This window comes from Dendropsophus ebraccatus, chromosome 4, assembly GCF_027789765.1.
Source record: "Dendropsophus ebraccatus isolate aDenEbr1 chromosome 4, aDenEbr1.pat, whole genome shotgun sequence".
In the NCBI taxonomy this organism is placed as follows: domain Eukaryota; kingdom Metazoa; phylum Chordata; class Amphibia; order Anura; family Hylidae; genus Dendropsophus; species Dendropsophus ebraccatus.
Genome location: NC_091457.1, coordinates 115246544 through 115260176, shown reverse-complemented (window position 1 = coordinate 115260176; position 13633 = coordinate 115246544). Strand labels below are relative to the sequence as shown.

General features: G+C 43.9%; 1 protein-coding gene across 2 annotated transcripts in view; it reads left to right on the top strand.

The window, feature by feature from the left end:
* LOC138788684 (laminin subunit beta-1-like) overlaps positions 1-13633 on the top strand; it is a 76623-nt gene that overhangs the window by 44305 nt on the left and 18685 nt on the right. For both annotated transcript variants that reach the window (XM_069966793.1, XM_069966794.1), the window contains exons 17-22: positions 5285-5406; positions 6072-6192; positions 9518-9710; positions 10807-10950; positions 11488-11719; positions 13166-13329. In XM_069966793.1, coding sequence (XP_069822894.1) covers positions 5285-5406; positions 6072-6192; positions 9518-9710; positions 10807-10950; positions 11488-11719; positions 13166-13329 — 976 coding nt within the window. The remainder of the gene's footprint in view (positions 1-5284; positions 5407-6071; positions 6193-9517; positions 9711-10806; positions 10951-11487; positions 11720-13165; positions 13330-13633) is intronic.

The window sequence follows — 13633 nt, the reverse complement described above, 5'->3', positions numbered from 1 at the left end:
TAGTGGATACGGGGTATAGTAGTGGAGGCATAGTGGATAAGGGCTATATTAGTGGAGGCATAGTGGATACGGGGTATAGTAGTGGAGGCATAGTGGATAAGGGCTATATTAGTGGAGGCATAGTGGATATGGGGTATAGTAGTGGAGGCATAGTGGATGAGGGGTGTAGTAGTGGAGGTGTAGTGGATGAGGGGTGTAGTAGTGGAGGTATAGTGGATAAGGGGTGTAGTAGTGAGGTATAGTGGATGAGGGGGTGTAGTAGTGGAGGTATAGTGGATGAGGGGTGTAGTAGTGAGGTATAGTGGATGAGGGGTGTAGTAGTGGAGGTGTAGTGGATGAGGGGTGTAGTAGTGGAGGCATAGTGGATAAGGGGTGTAGTAGTGGAGGTATAGTGGATACGGGGTATAGTAGTGGAGGCATAGTGGATAAGGGGTATAGTAGTGGAGGCATAGTGGATACGGGGTATAGTAGTGGAGGCATAGTGGATACGGGGTATAGTAGTGGAGGCATAGTGGATATGGGGTATAGTAGTGGAGGCATAGTGGATACGGGGTTTAGTAGTGAGGTATAGTGGATAAGGGGTATAGTAGTGGAGGCATAGTGGATAAGGGGTATAGTAGTGGAGGTATAGTGGATACGGGGTATAGTAGTGGAGGTATAGTGGATACGGGGTATAGTAGTGGAGGTATAGTGGATAAGGGGTGTAGTAGTGGAGGTATAGTGGATAAGGGGTTTAGTAGTGGAGGTATAGATGAAGGGTGTGGTAGTGGAGGTACAGATGAGGGGTGTATTAGTAGTTGTACAGATTAGGGGTGCAGTAGTGGTACAGGAACAGATGAGGGGTGTAGTAGTAGTACAGGTATAGATGAGGGGTGTAGTAGTAGTACAGGAACAGATGAGGGGTGCAGTAGTAGTACAGGTAAAGATGAGGGGTGTAGTAGTAGTAGTACAGGTATAGATGAGGGGTGTAGTAGTAGTACAGGTATAGATGAGGGGTGTAGTAGTAGTAGTAGTACAGGTATAGATGAGGGGTGTAGTAGTAGTAGTACAGGTATAGATGAGGGGTGTAGTAGTAGTAGTACAGGTATAGATGAGGGGTGTAGTAGTAGTAGTACAGGTATAGATGAGGGGTGTAGTAGTAGTAGTACAGGTGTAGATGAGGGGTATAGTAGTAGTACAGGTATAGATGAGGGGTGTAGTAGTAGTACAGGTAAAGATGAGGGGTGAAGTAGTAGTACAGGTACAGATGAGGGGTGTAGTAGTAGTAGTACAGGTATAGATGAGGGGTGTAGTAGTAGTACAGGTATAGATGAGGGGTGTAGTAGTTGTAGTACAGGTATAAATGAGGGGTGTAGTAGTAGTACAGGTATAGATGAGGGGTGTAGTAGTAGTACAGGTATAGATGAGGGGTGTAGTAGTAGTACAGGTATAGATGAGGGGTGTAGTAGTAGTAGTACAGGTATAGATGAGGGGTGTAGTAGTAGTACAGGTATAGATGAGGGGTGTAGTAGTAGTAGTACAGGTATAGATGAGGGGTGTAGTAGTAGTACAGGAACAAATGAGGGGTGCAGTAGTAGTACAGGTAAAGATGAGGGGTGTAGTAGTAGTAGTGGTAGTAGTACAAGAACAGATGAGGGTCAGGGACATAGCTAGGAGCATGGGGCACACTGGGGGGGGAGAGCATGGGGCACACTGGGGGGGGGAGAGCATGGGGCACACTGGGGGGGGGAGAGCATGGGGCACACTGGGGGGGGGGGGAGCATGGGGCACACTGGGGGGGGGGAGAGCATGGGGCACACTAGGGGGGACAAGCATGAAGCAGATCGGGGGGGGCATGGAGCAGACTGGGGCAGGAGGGAACATACCTGCTCGTGCGCACACGCCGGCACTTGCGTTCTCCTCCCGCCCTACCGCACATACTCCCGCAGCGGACCCGCCCCCATACCGTGCTGAATATCACCTCCCGGCCGTACATGGAGGTCCCTGCAGATACTGAAGCATCGGGTGACAGTGTCGCTGCGATACAGCTCCAGCACCCGCAGCGACACTGTCACCCGATGCTTCAGTATCTGCAGGGACCTCCATGTACGGCCGGGAGGGAGCGCGCGTATACGTCCTGCTAATGGGGCGGTGACAGAGGGCACTGCTGAGCGCTCTCGCTCCTCGGGCTATTTCGTTAGCTGGAGGATGCGAGCAGCCCGCCCGCGCCCGCATGTAATGATTTTGACGGGCGGACAGAGGGAAGCAAGCCGCAGCGTTTTTTGTTTTTTTTTTAATAATGTTTTTTTTTTTTATTATACAGCCCCGGGCGGCCCAAGGACTGGTAATCCGGCCAGCCCAGCGGGCATTTGCCCGGCTTGCCAGATTACCAGTCCGGGCCTGACTGCACCCCTCATTTGTTCCTGTACTACTACTACACCCCTCATCTATACCTGTACTACTACTACTACACCCCTCATCTATACCTGTACTACTACTACACCCCTCATCTATACCTGTACTACTACTACTACACCCCTCATCTATACCTGTACTACTACTACACCCCTCATCTATACCTGTACTACTACTACACCCCTCATCTATACCTGTACTACTACTACACCCCTCATTTATACCTGTACTACAACTACTACACCCCTCATCTATACCTGTACTACTACTACACCCCTCATCTATACCTGTACTACTACTACTACACCCCTCATCTGTACCTGTACTACTACTTCACCCCTCATCTTTACCTGTACTACTACTACACCCCTCATCTATACCTGTACTACTACTATACCCCTCATCTACACCTGTACTACTACTACTACACCCCTCATCTATACCTGTACTACTACTACTACACCCCTCATCTATACCTGTACTACTACTACTACACCCCTCATCTATACCTGTACTACTACTACTACACCCCTCATCTATACCTGTACTACTACTACTACTACACCCCTCATCTATACCTGTACTACTACTACACCCCTCATCTATACCTGTACTACTACTACTACACCCCTCATCTTTACCTGTACTACTACTGCACCCCTCATCTGTTCCTGTACTACTACTACACCCCTCATCTATACCTGTACTACTACTACACCCCTCATCTGTTCCTGTACCACTACTGCACCCCTAATCTGTACAACTACTAATACACCCCTCATCTGTACCTCCACTACCACACCCTTCATCTATACCTCCACTACTAAACCCCTTATCCACTATACCTCCACTACTACACCCCTTATCCACTATACCTCCACTACTATACCCCGTATCCACTATACCTCCACTACTATACCCCGTATCCACTATACCTCCACTACTATACCCCTTATCCACTATGCCTCCACTACTATACCCCTTATCCACTATACCTCACTACTAAACCCCGTATCCACTATGCCTCCACTACTATACCCCATATCCACTATGCCTCCACTACTATACCCCGTATCCACTATGCCTCCACTACTATACCCCGTATCCACTATGCCTCCACTACTATACCCCTTATCCACTATGCCTCCACTACTATACCCCGTATCCACTATACCTCCACTACTACACCCCTTATCCACTATGCCTCCACTACTACACCCCTCATCCACTACACCTCCACTACTACACCCCTCATCCACTATACCTCACTACTACACCCCTCATCCACTATACCTCCACTACTACACCCCCTCATCCACTATACCTCACTACTACACCCCTTATCCACTATACCTCCACTACTACACCCCTCATCCACTACACCTCCACTACTACACCCCTCATCCACTATGCCTCCACTACTATACCCCATATCCACTATGCCTCCACTAATATAGCCCTTATCCACTATGCCTCCACTACTATACCCCGTATCCACTATGCCTCCACTAATATAGCCCTTATCCACTATGCCTCCACTACTATACCCCGTATCCACTATGCCTCCACTAATATAGCCCTTATCCACTATGCCTCCACTACTACACCCCTTATCCACTATGCCTCCACTACTATACCCCTTATCCACTATACCTCCACTACTATACCCCTTATCCACTATGCCTCCACTACTATACCCCTTATCCACTATACCTCCACTACTATACCCCATATCCACTATACCTCCACTACTATACCCCATATCCACTATACCTCCACTACTATACCCCTTATCCACTATACCTCCACTACTATACCCCTTATCCACTATGCCTCCACACCTAGATGGAGGCACAAAGAAGATCTCCTATACTATATGGGGGCACAGAGTGGCACATATTTGGGAAAACTACTTTTATGGGGCACAGAGGGGGCTTGTATACTACATGGGGGCACAGGGTGAGCTTTGTTACACTGGGAATTAATACAGTTGTCTCAAACGTCATTAAAATAGTATCTGTCGCTGCAGTAAGATCCCCATTGCATTGCCTCAACACAAAAGGAGGCAAACCGTGTGTGCGTGTGGATTAGTAGGCCAAATCCTCCCACAAGCACAATGACATCATATCACTGCGCCTGCTGGAGGGAGCAGACGGCCTGGCAGGTGATGAGCGCGGCCCCGGGGGCTGTTGGCGGGCACACTAGCTTTGCCTCCTTTTGTGTTGAGGCAATGCAGGGCGACTTTTACTATGGGGGTAATGCAGAGTGTCCCACTATCCTGTGCTACTGTCCCCATATACTGTGCCCCTCTGCTCATATACTGTGTGGGTGATATACAGTATATGTGGGCTGGTGGGGTTTGTTTGCCAGGGCTGCTTTTCAGCCCCAGTCCGGCCCTGGTGGATTGGTTGTTATGTTCGCCCCTGCCCCTGCTGCCTTTCAGATTTCAGCCAGGGCCGGACATTTTTCGTTTAATATGCCTAGTGTCTTGCTTAGTATATTGAATCCCCAGTCATGTCCTAAGGCTATTTAATGGAGTCAAAAACTGACTTTCAGAGAAAGCTTCCTCCAAAAGGTGGTGTCAGAGAGCTGCTTTATCTCTATTTTTGTAACACATGGACAACAGAAAAGTTTTAACACCTGTTTAGAATTTTTCAATATCTGATTAATTGTGAATGTGTTCATGAATGTCTGAGACCTAAATAAAAAAAAAACTAGCCAATCTAAACAAGCAAAGCTGCAGTGTAAAGCATTAGGGAGGAGAAGCAGTGTAGAAACCTGAGCCTCTTGTGAGGCAGAAGATGGATCTTAGACAACCTCCAATAGACATGTGGATAAATACTTATTACTGATCTGTGTTCTGAACAAATGATATATTTTCTGTCTTAAGTCGGCTGAGGACTGGGAAGCCATTGTCAGTGTGTCATCACAGACATTACCCATGAGCCCACGCTGTGGAAACGTGCTGCCTTTTGAGCAAATGTACAAGGAAAAAATGCCCCATTCTGAAAGGTAAGAAATTATTAATAAAATATAGTGCTACAGGCATCAAGTCCTATATTTAATAGGTATCAGTATACTCCCATAGGCCAGTTACCAATTTCATGGTAGCGTGGTTTTTCTGCGACATGGATCTCAAAGGGTAGAGGGAGCTAATGTAAACATGCCCAAAAGCAGGCTTGTATATAAGGTCTTGTGGGTGTTTTTGGCACTGTGAGGATTAGAACACTGAAACCTACAGTATGCATCAATTTCTCTATGCTGAGATTGAGCATTATATTCCCCCAGCAGTCTGAATAAATCATAATTTCATCTTTGACTCCATGGTTTGTGCCCTCATTGTCTTTTTAAAACAGGAGATTCCATGATTTTAGATAACTAATTATATCTAAATGATAAGATAGATAGATAGATAGATAGATAGATAGATAGATAGTAGAGGAAAGTCCACAGCACTCCTTCTTAACTTTTCAGATCAACGTGAAGTTTATTGTTCAAACATAGTGCAGCATACAAAAGACGCAACGTTTCAGTGGCTACCTGCCACCATTTTCAAGCGTACCTATATCTAGATAGATAGATAGATAGATAGATTAGACAGACTAATGAAATGTTCTGAAACTTCCTAATGTATTTAGACGTTTTGTTCTTTAATCTCATATGTTCTTTATACCCAGGTATATTGTCCTATCCAAACCCTTCTGCTTTGAGTCAAACAATCAGTATGAAATAATTCTCCGCCTCCAGCGATTTGAAGCTCCAAACCGACATCCTGGGAATTTCATCCTTATTGACTCGGTAATTATACATTACACACTAAATATTGGGAAGGAATTGACATTTTTTTTAAAATCTTGCTTACATGTATTATGGTGCAATAATATTATCTCTATAGTCTTTATGAAATATTTGCTTAGATTTACTTCTACAGCCTCTGCAGTTTGTTGTGTGCCAATCATGTCTACCTCCTCTCTACATAGTCCATACGATTCTCCCTTACCAACTACCTTTTATGTGCTCTCTTCTCTATCCCCAGTATTTGAGAGCTGTGCTCTAGGGTTTTCCTTTCCCCTGTCCACAGTTTAAGCTGGTGTTTAACTAATCCCCCCTCCCTAATGCTATCTTTAGCAATGACAGAGCAGAAAGTCCATCTGACAAATGCATCCTATGTTTCCCAGAGTCAGAGAGTTGGGAATTTTTATTGAAGCCTCTTTAGAAAGTTGCTTCCCTTTGTAGTCAGGAACTAAATTAACAATTAAAAAAATAGTGCAAAAAGACAATCATAGCATTTGAAAGGACACCTGGCACCTCAAGAAGTAAATAAGTCCCCATCAATGCCTCCCCTTTACAATCCTCCCTAGCAAGAACAACACCTGAAAGTGACTGTCTAAAGGTTTAGATGAAAATGAAGTGGTAGTAACTGCTGACTGTTGGAGTGATTAGGGAATATGGTCATGTACCCCAAAAGTACAAAATAAGTTATGCAAGCACATACCGTCAAAAGTGGATCAAGAAGTTACTACACTTGCTTACTGTAGTATACAGTGTTCTCTACCAAAACATATGCCTGTGATAACAGGAGACATTCCCCACCAGCACCTTCCGTGTGAGCACGCCTGAGCTGCACTCACTGGTGTCTGATTTACACCATCAAAGAGAAGCAAAAACAATATCATTTCTTCCGCTCGAATAAACTGAAAGAGAGATAAAGAGGTTTCCCACGATAACATGAAAGATAGTCGCCCCCACACCAGGATCAGTCACCCTGTGTCTGGTCACAGCACAAGTAAAAGATATTGCATCTGTGGCTTTTGGTCCAGAAAAAGCTGCCAATATTAAAAATTTAAAAGGGTTGGCCACTTTGTAGTAAAAGTATTCAGCGTACAGTAGGTGTACAGTAGGTGTACTCACTGCCCTTACTGACAGCAGCTCCCCTCCTCCAGGCTGTGCTGCTTTGCTCTGTGGGGATCCTGTCCATAAGATGGCTGACATGGAGAAGCATGTGACCATGCCCCACCCCCACGGGGGGCAGGGCGTGGTCACATGCTCCTCCATGTCGGTCATCTTATGGACAGACCCATTACATTTCCTATAGAATTATACCTTAAAAAATAATTCATATGTTAACCCTGCCAGGTGTCTGTTTAGAGATATACAACTATATACTGAGGGTGGTGCAGAAGTCAAATGTTCCTTCGAAGTTTTGTTGCAGACACTTACACATGTGAAAGCACATGCAATTATTATAGGTTGTTTTGCCGCATTCGATACACGTGGTTATTGCATTCTTTCTATTTTTTTTTTTTATACTGAATTTGTAATTAATTTAAAGGGGTAGTGCGGTGCTAAGAAATTATTCACAAAATAACACACATTACAAAGTTATACAACTTTGTAATGTATGTTATGTCTGTGAATGCCCCCTTCCCTGTGTTCCCCAACCCCCGCCCGTGGACCCGGAAGTGTAGTGCATTATACATACCTGATATGTGTCGACCCCCGTCCGCCGTCTTCTGACAGTGATGTAATCTTCGGGAGGCCGGCCGATCCGTTCCTGCCGGCCCTCATGCCGCCCCCCCCTCTGTCGCTTCATAACTGTGCTCAGCCACGATTGGCTGAGCATAACTGTGCTCAGCCAATCGCGGCTGAGCAGCTGATGACGTGTGCCGTGTCATCAGCTGCTCAGCCGCGATTGGCTGAGCATAACTGTCGACACATATCAGGTATGTATAATGCACTACACTTCCGGGTCCACGGGCGGGGGTTGGGGAACACAGGGAAGTGGCCATTCACATACATAACATATGTGAAATGGAGAGAAGAGTGCAGCTGCCCCTCACACCTATTGTATAGTTGTATAACTTTGTAATGTGTGTTATTTTGTGAATTATTTCTTAGCGCCGCACTACCCCTTTAATCTTATATAAATCAACTGTGCAACGTCTACCACAAGCAGCAGTACAGCACAGATGACATGCAGCCAGCTACTAAAGCAAAACATTAAGAATATGACTTTGATGAGGTCTATACAAAATACTCCTTGTGACTTGCTCTTCAAATTAGTCATTATGCTGTATGGGAATAAATCCTGCTGCAGTTCTGAAAACTAAAAATTTTTTGCGTTGTGTACAGCTTCCGCTATGTGAGACCCTACACTAACTCACATCAAAAAAACAAATGGCAATTTATTACATCCAGTAGGAATAATGGGCCAAATGTATTAACGGATGATGTTATAAAGCCCAGCACTGCCATCATCTGGTGTGTACCAGTACTGCAGATAGAATTTCACATGCACGCTTATTACCTAAATGCCATACCTATTTTTATTTCTGCAGGCCCATATTTAAAACTATTGGATTTAGCACAATTTTTGAACTTTAGCACAATTTGGACCACATTTACTAAGTGTTCTAGACCCTTTTTGCAGATTGCTCGACAAGGGGCAAGGCTTTTTGGGAAGGGTGCTTAGTTCAATTGCTTAATAATCTCTAACATTTAATTACATGGCATGATCAATGGTGATTGCCACATGCAAAGAGTGAATTGACAGGCACTGTGCCAGTCAGGGACCTGCTTGGCATATGTGTGATATGTATATCAAAAAAGATTTTAAAAATTTATTTAAAAAAAACTCTTCATTCCCTAATAAATATTTAAATAAACCTCCCTTTCCCACATGGAATTGTCCAAAATGGTAAGATGCAACATTATCCCGCACAATTAACAGCATAAACAATATATATATATATATATATATATATATATATACAAAATAGTTCATTTTTGGTGACCTCAAATCTAATTAAATAAAAAGGAAACAAAAAGTCCCATCTACCCCTAAATGACACTGATAAAAACTACAGATCACCACACAAAAACATAAGCTCTCATATGAGCCCATAGATGGAAATGTAAAACCTTTTTAAGGGTCAGAATATGCCTTTAAGCATTTTATTGGTCCTGCAAAAAACAAGCTCTCATGTGGCTGTGTATATGGCAAAACAAGAGTTATGGAGCTGAGAAGTTACAAATGTGCCAAAGATTGCTGATGGTGGAAGGGGTTAAGATGCAACACCATGCACCAAAATTCTATAGCCAATGTGACCCTTGTATCCTCCAGCTTGTCCTCCTGCCAAAGTTCTCAGAGCTGCCTGGTTTTCATGGGAACGATCCTGTGTCTGTGCATCACCGCGAAGAAATGGAAAATTACAGGTGTCTGGAATCCTTCAAGATGGCTACAATGCCGACCCTGGCAGAAATGTGTATTAAGTTGATCTGCAGCATCTCGGCCCTCATCCATGATGGAGCATTACGTGAGTTATATGCAGAAACTGTGAAAAGACGTAATTTTTTCATTTAAAAAGTTTTGATATTGAAAAAACAAATTGTTGGTTGGTTTCAGATCACTACGCCAAAAGCTAAGTGTTGGATAGAATGGTATTAAAAATATCTTCATGGGATAAAAAAATATTTTTTTAAAAATCTAATTTTGTCAGATGCCAGAAGAACTAATTCTCAAAAATGCATAAGGCTATTTGTAAAAATGCAAATGGGACAAGCCCCTATGGATGTGAGGTTTGGGTGTCATCTTTTAACCATGAAGTATGTAGAAGTATAACAAATAAAGGATAGAAACATAGAAACATAAAAGATTGTCGGCAGAAAAAAGTCCACTGGGTCCATCTAGTCTGCCCTTTTAGCATTTCCATTCTTATCTTAGGATAGATGTATGTTTATCCCAGGCAGGTTTACATTCTGATTTTGTAGATTTACCAACCACATCTGCTGGAAGTTTGTTCCAAGCATCTACTACTCTTTCAGTAAAGTAATATTTTCTCACGTTGCTTCTGATCTTTCCCCCCAGATAACCTCTCACTGTGTCCTCTTGTTCTTGAGCTCAGTTTTTTTTAAACTAAAAACACTTCCCTCCTGAACCTTATTTAGTCCTCTTACATACTTAAAAGGTTTCAATCATGTCCCCCCTTTCTATTCTTTCCTCCAGACTATACAGATTCAAATGCTTAATGGGGTTATCTAGTGCTTCAAAAACATGGCCACTTTTCCCCCTTCTCTTGTCTCCAGATTGGGTGGGGTTTCAAACTCAGTTCCATTAAAGTAAATGGAGCTTAATTGCAAATCACACCTGAACTAGAAACAAGAGTAGGGGGAAAAGTGGCCATGTTTTTGTAGCGCTGGATAACCCCTTTAAATCTTTCCAGATATGGCTTATGTCTGACAACCTCTACCATTTTTGTAGCCCATCTTTGGACCCGTTCTATTTTATTAATATCCTTTTTTAGGTGAGGTCTCCAGAGCTGGACACAGTATTCCAGATGTGATGTCACTAGAGCTCTATACAGCGGGATCACAATCTCCTGGATGACTCTTTTTTTTCCTTTTTCTTTGCAGCATGTCTGTGTAACCTTCAGGGTTCCCTCAGTGCTGTCTGTGACAAAATAGGAGGACAATGTATGTGCAAGCCAAATGTGATCGGTCAGCGCTGCGATCAGTGTGCACCTGGAACCTATGGCTTTGGCCCTTATGGATGCAGCAGTAAGTGAATATCTAACGATTTGGCAAATAAATACCACCATGTTAGCACAACAACTACCATGATTCAGAAACCCATCCAAGAACCACATTTTACTACCCACATTTAATTTATGTGAATTCACATGGATAAGGTTAGGTTCACACTGCCTTTTTGCAATCCGTTTTTTTCATCCGTTTTTTGCAAAAAAGATTTTGTGTGCATCACTTTTGATCTTCCATTGTAAAAACGTAAAAAAACGTAGCTGACACTACTTTTGTGTCCGTCAAAAAAACGGATCCGTTTTTTTTTTTACAATGGAAGTAAATGGAAAAACGGATTAAAACGGATGCACACAAATGCAAAAACGCATTTAAAAAACGCATTGTGAACCTAGCCTAAGGGGTACTTAGAGAGAGGGGACCAGCCCCAGTTTTTCTTAGCCCCTATTATGTGGTAAAAACCTGTGCAGAACTCCCCCTTTGCTATAGAGCCCATTGTTTCTATGTATGCCATTGGGTATGGACTATAAACAGTGCTCATGTCTTTCCTTTACACAGAATGTGACTGCCACCCTCAAGGCTCCACTTCTCGATTCTGCAACCCCATAACAGGCCAATGTCAGTGCCATGGATATGTAGCAGGCAGACAGTGTGATCAGTGTTTGCCAGGTCAGTGGGGCTTCCCTAATTGCAAGCCTTGCCAATGCAACGGGCACACTGAAGAATGTGACCCCAAGACTGGAACCTGCATTGGATGTAGAGATTTCACAAGTGGCCGACACTGTGAGAGGTAAGTTGAAGGATACTGGGTAATGCTAGGGGGAAGGTAATGAAGCACAAGGCACAATGTTTCTTAGTACTGTGACATAATCAGTTTCAGTTTCTGACAACCTGAAGAGATGGCATGAGTATGTTAACTTGGTTTAGCCTCTGTTTTATTTGCAAAATGAATGTGCTTCACCGCCTACTCTATTTAATACAAGCTTTGCCAATTAGCATACCCCTCCCTTTTTTCACCAGCTCTCCTCCTTCACTTGAAATTTGTGCCCATAAGCCACGTCGACTAGCCAAGTATACTCTTTACCGCTGTAATACACGGTTTCTGGTTTTGCTCAATCCTGTCTTCCCTCCTGGAGAGGAAGACCCCATCTTTTGCAGGTGGTCCAAGAAGAACAGTTTTTGGGTTAAAACCTTCCTCCAGGCCTCTTCCTGGCTCCCTCTTTCTTCTCTTAAGCATCTCTTGGACCCTTCCGCAGTAGGCTTTTGGAGAGCCTTGCAATTACACCATTTCCTTTTTTCTCTTCCTTCTCCCTGTTTTTTTTTTCCCACTCCCTCACTTCCTTTGATTCTCTCTGCATGGACTCTGGCCCCAGGCGCCACTCTCTCTCCTCTGGGCTTCCCGCTGGAGTAACCTAGCCCTCCATACCTTACTGCCTGGAAGGGTGATCTAGGCTTTTCCCTATCAGCAGCCCAAGTCCCTTTCAGCAGCTGTTTGTCTATTTCTTCCTGTTTTCAGGAGGCGGGAGGCAAGGTGCTTACCAAATTGAACCATGTTCCCACACGTATCCATAGGAACTTCCCTGAGGCCTCACCGCTGTGCTGGAAGAAATAAGGACAAGAGGGATCTCTCTTCCATATATTTTGGAGCTTCTCAAAACTGGTTCCTTTCTGGAGTGAAGTGTGGAGCTTAGCCTCTACCTTCACAGACTGCCAGGTTCCCTTCTCTCCAACATTCTCTATCCTTCACATCTTAGTGATCCCAATTAATGCATATTGTCGATCCGTACTCCGCCATTTGACTCTCTTTTAGTAGCTATGTGGCTGCGTAAAGTGGAAGACCTCATAGCTCATATGATCGGATCTCCCGCTTTTTCCATCCTACTGGGAGCAATTCACTGAAACTGACGAGTTTAAGAGCCTCTTAGCACAGTACCTCAGACTTCCTCCTCCCAATCTCCCCTTTCCCTGTCCCCTCCACACACCCCTTTTCTTTCCCCCCTCCGATCTCCCTCTCTTTCGCACCCCCCTTCTCTATTGTTTCTTTCTTCTTACTTCTATTTTTGGTCCACTAGCTCGTTGTTGCCATTTTTCGCTGCTGATGTTCTTATGATCCATAATGCCATGTAATTTTTGAAGCTGTTTGCGCCATATCTGGTGCTGTTTGTAATTCTTTTATTTGAAAAACCTGAAAAAACAATTGCACTTCTGACTACAACATGATTGATATTTCCTTTAGGTGTTTGGATGGTTACTATGGAGACCCTATTCTTGGAACTGGCCAGCAGTGTCGCCCCTGCCCTTGCCCTGGGTATCCTGGCACTCACAACTACCATGGCAGCTCTTGTTATGCTGATAGAGAGTCCGGGCACATTGTATGCCTCTGCGCACCTGGTTATACAGGTAAGAAATATGTACAATGAAGTAGATGAGGCAAGGGCCAAACACTCACCCAATCATAGACAAACCATAGTTAGGGTCGTATTACACATAGCGATTATTGTTTAAAGATTTGCTATAACGATCAATTGCTAGTGAAAACAAGCAATTTTGTAGCGAACGATTCTGACACTGATTACTGTTTTAAAGTTGTTATATGGTCACTAATTGTTCCTCGGAACAACCCACACAACATATTTTATCGGCGAACGATTACACGAACAGATATGCGAACAATCTGCAAAATACCAACAATAATTTTTTAACA